The sequence below is a fragment of the Stylophora pistillata genome, chromosome 11 (assembly GCF_964205215.1).
Source record: "Stylophora pistillata chromosome 11, jaStyPist1.2, whole genome shotgun sequence".
NCBI lineage: Eukaryota > Metazoa > Cnidaria > Anthozoa > Scleractinia > Pocilloporidae > Stylophora > Stylophora pistillata.
In genome coordinates, this window is record NC_142529.1 from 4238336 (window position 1) to 4254595 (window position 16260).

General features: G+C 40.3%; 4 protein-coding genes and 2 pseudogenes across 18 annotated transcripts in view; 3 read left to right on the forward strand and 3 right to left on the reverse strand.

The window, feature by feature from the left end:
- The window catches only part of LOC111319919 (uncharacterized), a 150435-nt gene that overhangs the window by 121848 nt on the left and 12327 nt on the right, over positions 1-16260 (reverse strand). The window lies entirely within an intron of this gene.
- The window catches only part of LOC111322632 (tubulin polyglutamylase TTLL7), a 198229-nt gene that overhangs the window by 105340 nt on the left and 76629 nt on the right, over positions 1-16260 (forward strand). The gene's annotated exons all lie outside the window — the stretch shown is intronic.
- LOC148719738 (uncharacterized) lies at positions 488-3754 on the forward strand (annotated as a pseudogene). Its single transcript, XR_015993075.1, has 5 exons — positions 488-650; positions 1497-1553; positions 2258-2730; positions 3147-3321; positions 3582-3754. The product of XR_015993075.1 is annotated as an uncharacterized LOC148719738 (transcript).
- On the reverse strand, positions 4966-9210 carry LOC148719739 (uncharacterized; annotated as a pseudogene). Its single transcript, XR_015993071.1, has 2 exons — positions 7330-9210; positions 4966-7171 (listed from the first exon to the last, which is right to left on the reverse strand). The product of XR_015993071.1 is annotated as an uncharacterized LOC148719739 (transcript).
- LOC148719740 (uncharacterized) lies at positions 10110-14838 on the reverse strand. The gene is made up of 2 exons (XM_088738137.1): positions 14044-14838; positions 10110-13730 (listed from the first exon to the last, which is right to left on the reverse strand). The coding sequence occupies exons 1-2, from the start codon at positions 14705-14707 to the stop codon at positions 13318-13320; spliced, it is 1077 nt and encodes a 358-aa protein (XP_088594263.1). The 5' UTR covers positions 14708-14838; the 3' UTR covers positions 10110-13317.
- On the forward strand, positions 12130-13316 carry LOC148719741 (uncharacterized). The gene has a single exon (XM_088738998.1). The coding sequence runs from the start codon at positions 12130-12132 to the stop codon at positions 12793-12795; it is 666 nt and encodes a 221-aa protein (XP_088595124.1). The 3' UTR covers positions 12796-13316.

The following is a 16260-nucleotide window of genomic DNA, read 5'->3' on the forward strand; positions in this document are numbered from 1 at the left end:
CATATATTTTGAACTGCGGTATTAGATACGTATGATGCACGATCCTCGCAGTAGAGAGCGCTATTTATGCAATAGCGAAAATCAGACCTGAAAAAAATCAGGCCTGTACGGGATTCGAACCACTGACCTCTGCGATACTAGTGCAGCGCTCTACCAATTGAGCTAACAAGCCAACTGGGAGCAGGCCGTTAAGTTGATGAGTTATCTACTGCGAGGATCGTGCATCATACGTATCTAATACCGCAGTTCAAAATATATGAACTTCATATATTCATTGCATCTGATTTATCACTTTCACGGGTTTATTACAAATCAACTTAACGGCCTGCTCCCAGTTGGCTTGTTAGCTCAATTGGTAGAGCGCTGCACTAGTATCGCAGAGGTCAGTGGTTCGAATCCCGTACAGGCCTGATTTTTTTCAGGTCTGATTCTCGCTATTGCATAAATAGCGCTATCCACTGCGAGGATCGTGCATCATACGTATAAAACATATTGTAGACCACTTCATCTATTTTAACAGGTTGCTGTAGCTTGTCGCTGTCTTTTAACACATAGAATTGTTCAAAAGTGAATCGAGAGCAGAGGCCGAGTGCTGACGATGAACTCTTTACCTCTCTTGCTGCTGGTGGTCTTTGCTTCATGCTACTCAGGTAAAGAACCTTAACTCTTTAACCCCCAAGATCTGACTTTTAATTCTCCTCTCTAGCTCTTACACATTTCCTCGTAAATTAGCTATGAGAATTTGGTGTTAGCTCAAGATACCAACTTCTACCTGATAAATAAGTTTGAGTATTCTCATAACATGCGTGCTGGCTGGCTAATGTATGAATGCTATAGGGAGAAGTTGCATGGTCATCATTTTAGTGAATGAAAGGGTTAATTATCTTTTGAGGGATAAATTTGCTTTAGTTAAAATGAAATTTCCTCTCCACTGAACGTATTTTGCGAAGATTCACTTAGATTCCCAGATAAGAAAAGTGTCAACAGTTTCATAAAACAAGACCGACAAGTTAAGTACAAATGGGAAGTATGGAATTAGTATAGGTAATCGCACGGGGCCGAGTAAAATTAAGGATTGATATCACGCGTGTTTTCGGAAGTTCCTGAAATCGCCCGAGTCGCGCCGCGACGAGGGCAATTTCTGCAACTTCCAAAAACACAAGTGATATTAATCCTTAATTTTACGAGGAACCATGTGATTACTTGTTTATAATATAAGGGGCAAAATGTTTTCTTACTGATCTCGCACAAAACGGGACACCATTGTTACAAAACAAACAGAAATTTCATTACCTTGGCAGCCGTTGCTAAGCGATTTTCAGCCAATCCTTTTCAAGTAATTTTTTCCGGGGCAATAACAAAAATAAAGAAAAAATGCTAACGTCAGCAGCGTACACCCATGGGCAAATGGGGGACGCTGAGTTGACCAATCAGAGCGCGCGCTTTGCTTTTGTTATGTTATAATTATTTTTAGCAAGGTCATTTTGTATTTTCAGAGGTTTATGGTAGATTACTGCGGTATGGAGAACAAGTATCAAAATATGATGAAACAGGTAAGGTTAAGCGGATGCCTTTTTTCCATAGATTGGCCTGTGAGTACTTTTGAGATATCCGCGGATATCAAGTCGGTACATGATGATGATGATGTGATATTAATGTGTCTCATTTTCTTAGCAGAATAAAATAACTGAAAACAAAGCGCAGTGGCTGGTTTCTGTATAAATGACTGTGAATATCATATATGTGAACTGTGGGTTAAGAAATGATTATCAAGCGACCTTCGCCTTAATGAACACTACTTGAGCTGCAGTGAAATTATTTTCACCATTGCTTATTATAAACGGTAGTGTTCATTACCGCGATGATCGCTTTGATAATCAGAAGGTTTCTATCTGTTACAAACCATAAGTTTGACACCCATTGTGTCAAAATTTGATCATGAAGGTGGTCGTCTATTTGAGTTAAAATTTAATCTTAAGAGAGACCCTAAATGATATCCAGTTAAAAGAAGTAGTGTTAAAAGTTCTCGGAAAAATACTGTCGATTTTAGGAGGGAACTGGGAGGGCAATAAAACTTCTTTGCTTTAAATCTGGTGAAAACGACACGTGTGACTTGACGTGTAGTAGTTTAAGTGTTACTTATCAAAGAGTCGCATTTATGTAACAGCCTTTTGTTGAAAAAATATTTACCAGCGGCTCAAGTTACATGAGATGAGTAATGTACTTTCGGAGTAAGTTTCCTATTTTTGAAGTTCAGCATTTTTAAAACAGATATGCCCAAAGCCTAACAGCATAGATCGAAAATACGTGCGAATCAAGACCTTTAATAACAACTACCGTGTGGGCGTACCCCACTCACAAAGATGATACCTCAAACTTCTGCACGCGCTGTTGTGGTGGAAAGGATGCCGTTGCACGAAAAGACATAGCCATATCTGGAACACATACAACATTCATTGTTCACTTCCTCAAAGGAAAACAATGAAAATATCAATGAAAAGCTCACGAAAGTCAAAGCCGCTGAGCGCTACAGATTCAGTTTTATTGTATCTCGCAAGACAGGCCCTGTGATTGGCATCCGAACCCAAGGAAAACCAGGTAAAACGTATGAAAGTATGAGAAGTAATTGGTTGAAATTTCAAGATGGCCACCGTGGATATGTTTCGGGATATAAGAACCCTTACACTGGAAACTTCCCAAGCATGGAGGACACATTTACTCTAGAAACAGGTCTTTGAGCAAATTGTTAGCACTCAGTGATACGGGAACCTTCACGCAAAATATAAAAAATATTAGAATGAGGAAGACAGTAACCTGTCGAACGTAGTTGAGAAATAAGAGAGATAAAGTGTAATTTTATTTTATTTGGGGGTGTGGTGGGAGGGTGAATTAGGGAAGCGTAGATCAAAAGAACTGTGCGAGTCTTCACGATGAATCGTACCCAGACCTCGGAAGCTCCCATTGGCTATTTGTGATGCTTCCTTTGCTTCTGACTTCCCCAGTTTTTGGTTTTACGACACTCAATATTGAAAAGCGCTTTAGTGTCCTGAGTTTACACAAACATGGGAAATGGATGGTAACTGTACTTTGAAAATCTTGACCCAATTCAGAAGTGCACTGTATGAATTAAAAGGTTACCCTTTTAGTACCCAGCGGATGCGTGACCCCTTGGTGAGTACGTAATACAGATGTCAACTATGGCCGCATCATGGCGTACCTGTCAAGAGGAATGTGAGAGCAAACCAGATAGATCCTTTTGGTCAGATGGTTGGGATACACAAAGGCGCAATATGATGACAGCCATATGCTACTATGGCAAAGGTACGAAAATTACCAACAAAGAGCCAACTCTACCGAGCAGAAAAATTCGGGACGGGCTTGACCCTTTTATCTTTGATACTTGGTAGAAACTTACCCTTCTGTATGAGTTGATCATTACCTCATATTAACCATCATCATCAGCGAGGCTTATTTTGAGTTGCTATTTGCAAGTAGGAACCTGAGCCTACAAAGGAAGCGTGCCTGTAAAGTTGATCAAGCAGCAACTGCTTTGCTCATTATCTCTGTTTTTTATTTGCAAGACTCGGCGTGCCATCAGTACAGGGGAGCCAAGATAAAGTACCTGCGCATGTCAGCAAAACAGTGTGAAGCTGAAAGTCACTGCTACAATTACAAGAATGATAAATGTTATGATGTTCTTTGATAATTATATCAGCACAGCATTGTGCAAATATATCTACTGAATTTCCCCGAAGTGATTATTTCTTTGCTTGTTTAATATCTTACAATGTAAACAACTATCTTTTGAGATAGCAAGGACAGCGATGTATCCCATTTCAGCGCTGTTGCACTGCACACCTATTCCTTGCAGGATTAATCAGTGTCATTTTTCTTACATTTTTGACACTTAAATAAGTCATTCCCTACGGAGCCCCTAAAGTGCCATAGCTTTTCTCTTTCTCTCGTCAATATATCGACATATATGTCGACATATATCTCGCCTTTTCCTTCAAATTATGTCGACATATATGTCGACATGTTTTCTCGACCAGTTCATCTTACGTCATTTCCGGAAAGCAATGCGCATTATGTGTTAAATGGGGTTGACAGGCCTACACGACTCCCCAGCGCGTGTCAAGAGTTGCCTCTTCAAAGCACAGGGGGCCCACACAAGCGGCGTGTCTGGTCTCTTGTTCGAAATATAAAGAAATTTATGGGAGAATATTGAAGAGTCGTAATATCGTAAACTTATATCAAGGAATCTCTATGTTAAGGCTCAAAGTAAATGTAAACCTACCTCACTTGCTGTGTATTGTCGTTTCTGTGGTTCTAAATGGCGAATTTGAGCGATTTGGTAGATTTTGCGTTGAATGTTACCCTCGACTGTTACTCTCGTTGACTGTTACTCTCCTTCTTATACAGTAAAGTAACACTCAACGCAAAATCTATCAAATCGCTCAAATTCGCCATTTAAGACCACAGAAACGACAATACACAGCAAATGAGGTAGGTTTATATTTATTTTGAGCCTTAACATAGACATTCCTTGATATAAGATTACGATATTACGACTCTTCAATATTTTCCCATACATTTTTTTATATTTCGAATAAACGACCAGACACGCCGCTTGTGTGGGCCGCTTGTGTGGGCCGCTTGTGTGGGCTCCCTGTGTTCAAAGTTCAGGGTGTCCAGCGGCATGGTTGCCCAAAAAAATAGGAAAATAGGAATTTCAGGATTGAGAAAATAGGAAAAATAGGAAACTTTGCACTAAAACATAGGAGAAAAATAGGAAAATCAATAGTACTTTCGTCAACAAAGGTAGCCTCCCCACACGCCAGCTGCTATCCCCGATTCACCACTTTAGTCGATCAACAGCAGTGAACATAAATAGGACAAAACGAGTTTTTTGGTTTGAATTTTTAATCTTCCTGATATCCCTCACTGAGATAAATCTATCAAAAAATCTGTACAACATAACTTTATTTACTTTGATTTCCCTAATTTTAAAGTAACAACTGAACTGCTTCACCTTCACTTTTGTTCAGAAACAAAGTTGGCTTTTCATTATGTTTATAACTTGAACATTAATCCAGCAGATGATTGCTAACACAAGAACATTTTAGTCTTTACTGAGCTGGCAGAGCACCTGCGTAGAGGTGTAAAATGACAGTTTACATTTACTTTGACTTTCTTTTCTTTAATGGTACAGCAGAAACATCCGCTGGTAGAGCTTTCTCCAGCAACTTCTGATTGTTTATGTTAACCTCCTTTTGCTTCTCCCTTACTGCTTCAAGCTTCCTCTTTGCCTTTGCCTGATTCGATTTGGCCGTTTCAATCATGAGACATGCAACTTTTGCACCTTGTGAATCAACCTTGGAACCTGAAGATAGAGCAGCCTGCAACTTACATGTGCCCTCTGACAGTAGCTCATAAGCCGTTTGCATTTCATCCATTGCCTCCTGCTCCTTCTTGTCTAGCCTCTCTCCTTTATCTCTCAACGATCTTGTCTCTTTTCTTAACTTCTCCTGGTCTCTTTTCCTTCGTTCTTCCTCTTCAGCTTTCAATTTCTCATCCACCTCCTTTCTCTTCTTCTCGGCTTCTTCTTCATCCAGCCGCTGTCTATGATGCATGTGCGCAGATCGCACAGCAGTTAGAAGACCATCTGTCAGGGCAAATTTTTCCGGTCTCAGGTTTTCAGGATCATAAAACTTCAAAGCATCTTTCACAGATCTAAGGCCAACAATGGTCCTCTCTCCAAGAAGTGTCCTTTCTTGCGTCACAATGCGGGCATTCACTGACAGACTTCGTTCTGACTCAGCATTTGTTTGCGCAAGAATAAGACCTGATTTTACTACTTTTGGAAGAGCAACATATCGAGGCTCGGTCCCATTAAGAGACTTGAGATTGAATACTTCTTGCCAAAAATGGTCAACGCGTTTCTCTTTGTGTAACTGCTCAACATCTTCATCGACAGCATAAACTCGCCACTCATCTTGAACAATGCTGACATCCAACTGAGGCTGCAATTTTTTAGCCAGTATTGCAATTGCCTTCACACTACTTGCCTTTTCTCTCTTGACAGGATTGAGACATCCTAATGCTTTTAAGAGAGTGTTCTGAAGAGGGAGATGAGACTGTAGATATGTAAGGGATGTGCTATAAAATGTGCGGATGCCAAGATATACAGACTTTCTACGATCTGGCTTGATTTGGGCTAAAGCCTTCTTGGTCGCCTCTCCAATTGCAATATCAGCATCGAGCAGCTGACTGTTTGCACTGCAGTCAATACTGACTAGATCACTACCAAACTTCTTCTCATACGCATCTTTCTTTAGGAATCTACCCATAAGCTTGCGCAAGAACTCAGACATTTTATCATATAAAAGGTGAACCTGTGGGCAGCTGTTCTGAAAAATGGTGAGGAAATCTTCAAAAACAGGTGAAACATTACCCACAAATTCCAACTGTGCCTTTGTTTTCTTTCCTTCTTCGTCATTTAACATTGCCGATACCCTCTTGTAAGCAACACTCTTAGGAGCTGTTTTGGGATCCTTTCCCAGATCCTTCACAAAGCTGCAGATGCAACCCACTGCTCCAAAATTCTTCGCACAGAAGGGCCCAGACTAAGCCATCTCACCTCGGTATGCTTTTGGAAATTGTGCATCTCCACACCCATTGCAGATTGTAAAGTGTGATAGTCTTCTCGTCTAGCTGCACTGTACTTGAAAAGGGAGTGAATGTCCACACAAAGCTGTTCAATGTCTTTCCCATATTCCTCTAAACCCCTGCCAAAAGCATTATGGACGTTATGAAGAACACAACTTCCTAAGTCAATAAAACCACTAAAGTCTGGGTTGTCATTTTTGATTGCTCCTTCCAACTTTCTAACAATGGTTTTATTGACATTAGGGCCATCTCTTACCAAAGTGCACAGCTTCGTTATTGGAAGGTCATCTTTCAACATTGTTTGGAAGATACGGTTAGCCACCTTTTCACCCTCTGCATGACCAAAAAATAAAGAGGTATAGAAGTTTATCCAGACTTCATTATGAGTCGGGGACCAGTAACGAAAGGTAAGATCCATCTGTTTCTTGACCTGCGTGGTGGAGGTTTCGTCAAAGTGTAAACAAAAAGGCAGTTCTGACTTCTTTACATCATCAACAATTATCTGGTGATAGAAACACAAACACTTATAGTAAGTTACCTTTTTTTATTCATACACCAAATTAAAAGATGAAATACTGACATAAACTTTCATTGATATCAAGAATCACACATAAATATGCACTCATAATTTGCGTATTCAAATTGCACTTTATATAATACCTGTGTGAAGTGAGGGCCCAAGCCTTCCCCAATAACATAGGATGCACGGCTTCTACCCATTGAAAAACTTGAAGCAATGTTGCTGTCAGGAAACATCGCCTTAAATGTGTTGCCAAGATTGTCAACTGAGCGAAAGCTAAAGTTACATGACGCCAACTTTGCTAACCAAATCACCTCTGCTTGCAAGCTGGCATTTTTGTAATTGATAATGGACAGCTGTCCAGACGAACTTCTCCTGTGCTCTGGCAGATCACAACGGTTTGAGATGCCTGCACTTGGTTGACTCTGCAGTACAAACAACTTTCCTTGAGACTCATCCCTTGCAGGTTTAACAGCCTGAACATGCTTTGCTTTCCTCGCATGTTGCAATATCTGCGCTTTTCCAGAGTTGTCACAAAGAAACTCACTATCACAAAACCTACAGTAAGCATGGTAGTCATCCACTCCTTTACGACACCAAGAACTCAATCTTTGACCATTGGAATCGAAGGCAGAAAGCCATGCATTGCTAAACTTTGTTCTACCGCCAGGCATTTTCATACACCGTATTCACAAATGGCGGACACGCGGGAAAAAACTGGTGCCTAGTCATGAAAGCGAGGCGGAGGATAAACAAAAATTGCAAAGAAAGACTTTCAGAGAACTTGCAGATGTTTAAGCACGGATTCCACCTAAAATAGCTTTGTACGAACTCCGTTTTAAATACAATTACGTGGGATGTCTTCTGCTTTTAATGTTTAGTAGTGATTTGCTGTTCGCAATCAAAAAGGACGCGTATATCTTCAAGGAAACAGGATGATTTTGTAGGTTTGTGAAGCATCAGAAGCTCGACAAGTGGACGATGGCTGGAGAAAAGCGGCAAACATGTTTGCCCAAACTTCACATTGAAACCGAGTACAAAAGCCAGCTCACCGCAATTCGGTGAACAGAAATATAAACAAATCTTGGTGGCAAGAAAAAAAGAAACAAGCGAGAGATATATGGCCTACTCGTTAACGCAAGAGACGTCTGCCGCTGAACAATTCAAGTCTAGCCGATGGAAAAAAGGAAGACAGGAAAGAAGAGGTGACCGAGGTTTCAATGAAGTTATGTTTGATTTTTGTTTGCCAAGACGTTATTCTCTGGTCTTCATCGATGAAGGACATCAATAAGGACATCAATTAGAGCTAATTTTTTAGTATAAATGCAAGAGCGATCGGGTGGAGTACGCTCAAGATTTCAACTTGTTACTTGGCAGCCTCGGTAAGCCGGCCACATAATTTCAGCGAGTAATTTTGCATCTCTTATCTTTGGCTGTCAAGAGTTTTAACTTTATGTTCCATAATATTTTAAAGTTGAAGAATAGATAAATAAATAAAATGATGGTCTTCTTCAAGTTAAACGGATCCAGACTAGAATTTAATTATTCGGAACAGAAGCTTGCCGTGTTCAGTCCTGACACAAACATTGCCCTAAAAGTTTAAATAACTTAGTAAAATGTAAGCTTTATTCCACTTTTTTACCGAGAGCTCTCTGAGATAATGCCCTAGAGGAGACTAGGTAAATAGCAAGCCATAAGATTCACACACTACAGCTTCTAAGTTTGATAAAATTATTTTTAATTATTTCGCAATGACAAAGAATGCATGATCATGAGATTTTTGCTAAGCTGTGCTAACGTACCTCTAACAATTCACCCCAAACCGACGGAATTAATATGATCCAAAGGAAGTTGCAAATAAAGGTATACATATATACATAGATATGTATACAATGACACTGACATGAATGAATAAGCCTCGTGAATGAATCTTTCACCCGCTCTCGACTTGACCTGTTTTGTGTAATGACAGAGGTCCATTCCGTTGACAAGTAGGCCATATATCTGTCGCTTATCTCTCTTTTTCTCGCCACCAATATATGTTTTTATTTCTGTTTCAAAGAATTGTAGTGATCTGGCTTTCGTAGAACAAATGTGGCTATTACTTTAACTAATATTAGAACATCAGAGTCAACGTACTATGTGCTTTATGATCTCACTATAAAACACATTCAACTATAATTCCACTTTCAATTTTATTACAAATTTTGGCTTTACTGGCTAAAAAATAGGAAAAATAGGAGGTTCTGGTTAAAAAATAGGAGAAAATAGGAATGGGCCCAAAAAATAGGAAAAAATAGGAAAAAATAGGAACTGGACACCCTGAAAGTTTAGCCCTCAAGTGTATGTCTTTCAGCGACCGCCCTTTTTTGTAAGATACGAGCGAGGGACTTTTGTATAGTTCGCTCAGTAGTGGTTGTGTTTCTATTAAATGCCAGTTTTTCATGATAATTTGCTTTATGTGTGGCTCTGATGGTTGGTATTGTGTAACAAAAGGCAAGATTCGTTGGTTCGTCTTCGGTTTCTGTTGAAGTGCTAACTTCCTGTTTTTGAAGTTCACCTCTGAGAGGGTTGTGTTAATGAGGTCCTCTGGGTAGCCTCTCTTTAGCAAATGCGCTTTGAAATTTGCGATTTGCTCCTGTAAACTCCTGTTGTTCCTTTTGTTGGCCTTTTTGAGGTTTAACTCAGAGTCACTCTTCAAGGCCCTCAGCGCCTTGCGTTCGGCTGGAAGCAAACTATCTTTTGGCTTTGTAAGTTCTGTTTCCGAAAAGTCACTTTTAATCTCGGTTGCCATTCTTGTGACGTACCTATTCTTTAATGGTTGTTTGGGTTTGGAAATAGGCGGGATAAAGAATTCCGAGGAACATGAAGAAAAAAAAAAAAAATTCAAGAAAGTTCATGGACCATTAGATACAGCGCACCATGTCTAGGCTTGTTGTTATTTGAAATCAGTGCGTTTAGAAACCTCCTCTTACTAACCGTTCACAACAGGGAAAAAACATCACAGAAACTGTACAACTGTCGGCGACTTCGGTTTCATTTCTCCGCTTGCCTCGTGTAGGCATACAAGATGTTTTCAATGCATCGGTTGAATAAGTTCGTTTCCGGCTAACTAATATCGTATGTCTCCTCGCGCAAGTAGGCGCGTGGGACCGTGTTTCTTACTAGTGTTTACCAATAAAATGTTCTTGTCCTTTTGGTAAAAATAAAAACAGTTTTTCAACTATAGATTAATGTATACTCATGGTTCGAAAATTTGCCAAACTGTCGTAGGTTGTGCCGAAGGGTAAAAAATTATCACGGCTAATAAGTGGAAACCAACTTTCAATATCAACTACAAATGACATCATTCATGCATGAGAAAATAAATTTCTCTAGCAACACGAGCGCAGTAATAATTCTTGCTTTCAGTTGAGGAATTTCAGTGAACCTCTACAGCGACCATATCCTTCAGCGACAATTTCTAGCTCTTGGAAGTTTCATAGACGCATTTGACAAAGCAGAGAACTGGAAGACTGGACGAGCTCTTAGTGAATTTTGTGCACACCGTACAAGCTGAATGCTACTCTTATCGTTGTCAAGGAACCGTTCTTTTGTAATCCATTTCTTATATCTCTCACCCAGTTTCCCATCGTGTCAGCATGATTGTTAACTGTGAGACTAAATGTGGCTAATGAACTGCTGTTCGCCAAGCCCTCACTAATACCATCGGCCCAAGATGCCATCACGTCAGCGTAATTGTTAACTGTGAGACTGAATGTCGTTAATGATGCGCACTTCGGCAGTCCCACACTCATATAGCGGGCCCAGTCTGTTCCCTTACCCTTATAGCCGACCCAGTTTGCTCTCTCGTCAGTGTGATTAGGGAGTTTAAGCAAATCACTACGGCTGGCGCTGCTACGGCTACCGGAAGTAAAATTGTCCAGAAACGAGTCATTGCGCATGTCAGTGGTTCTCATTCAGCCGTAGCGGGAAATCCTTCTACGCGAGTGGGAAGGTTTCGGAGTAGTCTGTGGTACGTGAACTCATCTCGCTTCTTTGTTCGCTTTATACATTCTCCTGAGCAATTTTAACTTTTGAAATACACTTAATATCTTTAAAAATAGCTTATCGTGAATATTTATCAAGCTTGCCGTTCCTTACCGAGTGAATCTGCCTTTATTTTTGCAGCCACGTATGTCGAAGGATCGAAGCATGGAGAACGCAGCGAACCGCAGGAGAAATGCGTAAGTAGAAAGTCTAACCTTTTCTTTTTAAACCTCTAAGACTACTTGAAATTCAAATAGCTGAGGCCAAGGAATGACGAGGGTTATGAAGGACCGTGTAGAAACTTTGCTTTTTGGTGTTTATAAGCTCCAAACTGGCAATTTTACAACACGTAAGCTTAAATATTTTAATTCACTCTGTGAACAGGATCGCTTACAATTTTTTTTTTCCAAACGTTGAAATTTATTAACAGCTGGTCAGACAAGAACGCATTTAATTACCATCTATTCTGAATTTTAATTTTCTTTTGCACTGATTAATTTTGGATGTTGCATGTAGCACTAGTGGAGATTTGGAATGAAAATTAAATAGGCTCACCTGTTTATTTGGAGGGAGTCTCCCTGTTTTTAGAGACGACATTTACAACTCAGTATCATTGTTTTTCAAGTCAAATTTATGGTGTTACATTTTGATTTCTCTACTGGGATGTATTTTACTGTAGTGTATTTACATGTACCTTTTCTGACCTTTTGCATGTAGAATAGTTTAATGTAAAGGGGTTTACAAAAATGAAATCTTCAGGGATCTTTCTCAATGAAATTTTTTGTAAGTCGGTGGTGGTTAGAAACAAAGAGCAGCCAAAAATACAACATCTCTTATGCAATAATATCGAGCCACAACCAAATAAGTTGAATTGTGTGTTAAATAATCTTCGTGATTTCCTATCCAGGACTATGGAATGGACAGAAATACATGATACTTTGTTATGCCGTGAGGTACTGCTAGAAGAACCTTACAAGTATAAGAAAGGAAGTAATGAAAAAGGTAAAAAGTGGACTGAAATAGCTGAAGCTTTGAATAAGAGTGAAGAGGTGAAATTTAAAGTCTCACAAAGAGGTGTCCGAGAAAGGATGGAACGGCTTCAAAAGAAGCACTTGGAGAAAAAGAAAGAGGAAGAATCAGCTAGTGGCATTGCAGTAGAGGATTTAACTGAACTTGAAACTTTAATTGATGAAATAATAGATCGAGAAAAGTTGGCAGAAGAATCCAGAGACTCTGAGGGAGCCCTAAAGAAGATTGAGGCAGAAAAACAAACTGCAGAGCAAATGCGGAAAGAGGCCATGGAGCGATTTGGAGAGACAAAAAAAAGATCCGAAGCTGAGGGTGATCAAGTGAAGAAGATTAAACGAAGGCGGAGTGGAAATGATGCAGTGGAATTTTTGAAGGTAAAAACAGAGAAGGAAAATGAGTTTCGAGCGGAAGAACTTGCCTTAAAGAAACAACACCAACAACAAGAAGCTGCCAGACAGGGTCAGATTTTAGCCATAATGCAGCAGCAACAACAACAGACAGCAGCCATGATGACCCTTATTGAAAGATTGCTGCCAAAGAAATCCTAAAACATGGTTCAAGATCTATGCCTTTTTGTATTGATGTTACCCTTTGCAGGTCTTTTTGTGTTAACTGGGGTTTCAAGCCATCGTTCAGTTCAGAATTTGAAGTAGGCAGGTATTTTTGTGGTTTAAATTTGTTTTTGGTTAAATTTTAAACTACTTTGGTTTTTCTAGTTTCCTGAATTGAAAAAGAAAAAGAAAAAGAAAACTTAAATAAAATTTCAAACCAGAAAGAAGCTTAGACCCCAAGAAATAAATATCAAATGACACAAGTTGGAAGAATTTGACAGTCCATCAAAGTTTTTCTGAAAGATTAAATGTAAAAATGTTATTATTGTAATTCTACTTAAAGTAACTTAATGTATGGACCTTACAATACAAAAGGACTTTGTTTGTGAAACACACATGTTCAATTGACAGTTGAGTTTATGTTCCATTTCTCATTTGGGGAAAAAACCTAACCATTTCTGAGACTAAACTCTAGGAACTCAACTTAAATGCAATAAATGTTGAAGTTTTACACCTTTTTTAAGCAAAGTAATCTTGCAAACTGGGTGGGTCAAGCTCAAAAAACTCTGATGTTTGGTTGCCATAGAGGCAAGTGAGTGCATTCCTAAGAAGTGCACACACCACATACATTTTTCCCACACTGCTAAGTCCAATCTTCAGATTTTTTTTAAAGTCTAAAAACTTGAAATAATTTATCACGTCCCCAAACAACCACTCCACTGAGGAACGAACTTTGCTCATTGCTGAATTGTATGCCTGCATTTGAGGAGTTAACACTTGACTGCGAAATGGTGACTGTAAATGGATCCTCAAGGGATAGGCAGGGTCCCCATAGATGCACATTGGCTGCCCATGAAGATCAAAAGCAAACATCTGTAAATTCTGTAGAAGCTGTGAATCCCGAAGCATTCCAGCATCATGTCTTCTTCCTTCTAGGAAAAATTGAAAAAATATCATGTTTAATATCTGCAGTTAATATATGTCAATACTTAGTGAATAACTAGATTCCCATATTTCACAGACTAGCCTCACCCCCTACCATGCATCCTATCCCCCTGCAATATTCAGTCAACAAGAAAGCTCAAGTGAAAACAATACTTCTCTTTAGACTTACACTTTTGACCAGTCTTAGGGGCAGGACCCACCCTCCTTAGACCCACCCCGCCTCCTTTCATGAGCACCTGGATCTGCCACCGACTACCACCTTTTACATGTAAGGGAAACTTCAAGAACAGAAGTACTTACCAACAGGGCCATACAGGTGTCCAATAATACCATTTGGCAGAACTAGAGACTGAAACTTTAGAGCATGAACTCTTTTATGACCGTTGTAGACAATTCTCTGGTTATTATCAGGCCTCGCAATAGGCCTAACTGTTCCGTCAACAAAACCAAAGCAGTTCTGCAATGGTGACCCTCTTTGGGAGATAACTCGGGCATAGGTTTGCAAAGCTGGTGGGTTCAACAATGCAGGATTCCAATTGATAATTCGATGACTATGAGTTGCGTAGATGTAATCGAGCAATTCGTTGGTTACCATGCTCAAAACAGGGACAGGACGAGCGAACCGTGATACCATATCACTGTACCGGCAGGGGTAAGCATAGCGCTTTAGCAGCATACAAAGGGCTTCTGTGCCCTCGGCTTTGCTCCGCTGATTACAGGTAATCCAGTCTGGGATTTGAAGCGCTTCTGCGAGTGCAGGTATATCTCTCTTCTTCACTCGAAATTCTGCAAGGCATTCATCATCTTCCATCTCGTCCAGATCGAAAACTGGATATGCATTGTACGGTAGGTCTAAGCTTGGAGACTTGTACTGTTCGTACAAAACCAGGAGTTCTTCATCGTTAAGAATCCCTTGGTCATAGCAAAGTAAAATAAAATCCCTCGTCTCTTTGAACGAAGTCATTTTGAGATTTTAGATGAGCAAAAACTACCGCGAAGACGCTTATTGGTTTTAAACTTCTCAGCCGTACTAGGTTTGTAGTTCGCGTTGCTTAAAGTTGAATTTTGGCGGGCTACGGCGACGTACTCTCCCCAAGCCTCGTCAACCACGATAGCCGTAGCAGCGCCAGCCGTAGTGATTTGCTTAAACTCCCTATTGTTAACTGTGAGACTGAATGTCGTTAATGATGCGCACATCGGCAGTCCCTGACTCATATAGCGGGCCCAGTTTACTCTCTCGTCAATGTGACTGTTAACTGTGAGACTGAATGTCGTTAATGATGCGCACATCGGCAGTCCCTGACTCATATAACGGGCCCAGTTTACTCTCTCGTCAGTGTGACTGTTAACTGTGAGACTGAATGTCGTTAATGATGCGCACTTCAGCAGTTCCTCACTCATATAGTAGGCCCAGATTGCTCCCTCGTCAGTGTGATTGTTAACTGTGAGACTGAATGTCGTTAATGATGCGCACTCCGGCAGTCCCTCACTCATATAGCCGGCCCAGTTTGCTACCTCGTCAGTGTGATTGTTAACTGTGAGACTGAATGTCGTTAATGATGCGCACTCCGGCAGTCCCTTACTCATATAGCGGGCCCAATTTGTTCCCTTATCAGTAAGATTGTTAAGTGTGAGACTAAATGTAGTTAGGGATCTGCTGTTAGCTAAGCCCTCAGCCACACCTCTGGCCCACTCCCCTGACATATCAGCGTGGTTGTTAACAGTGAGGTTGAACGTGGTTGATGACGCACAGCTTAATAGTGCAATAACTTCATCGTGTGTTGCAGTCTTCCCGTCAGCTAATAATGAGGCTGAGGGTGGAGAAAAATTAGTGAGAGTATCAAAACCACTTAAATAGCGATCCTTACTGACACCATTCAAGTGCACTGAAATAGAATGTTCTGGACTCCCTTGAACTAACTTTTGAAGTGCAGTTTTTCCGTAGCTTGTGATTTCACCGCAAAGGTCAATAATACTGTGTGAGGACAATGAATTGTTAGTCAGAAAAAAGTCAACTAGACAATCCATAACATCATTGCTTAGTTTACCTCGGACACTCAAGTGCAGACCAGATAATGGCGAACTTTTTTTCAGTTCCCCACAGACGTTAACGGTTAACGACTTGTCTAATGACGCATCACCTAGAATCGGATAAGGCAGCAAACTTTCTTCATGTTTGATTTTCCCGCATACATTTGGATGAATAATAAGAGACTTCCATGACTTATTGGCTGCCAGTAGGGTGGCAACAGCTGTCATCCACGCTTCTGGGATTTCTCCATACACCTGTAATTCTAAAGAGTGCAAAGTTCTATTTCGTAGAACACCTTTCTGCAGTGCTACGATTCCAGGGTTGCTGGGTTTTCCATGAACAACAAGACTAAGAGACTCCAGCCCGGTTTCTTCTGCAAGTCCTTCACTAACAGACGACGCTAAACAGTCATCCAGATCCCCATAAACAATAAGCGCGAGAGATCTTAGTGATGTTTTTAATAACACTTTTACGGCTTCTGCAAC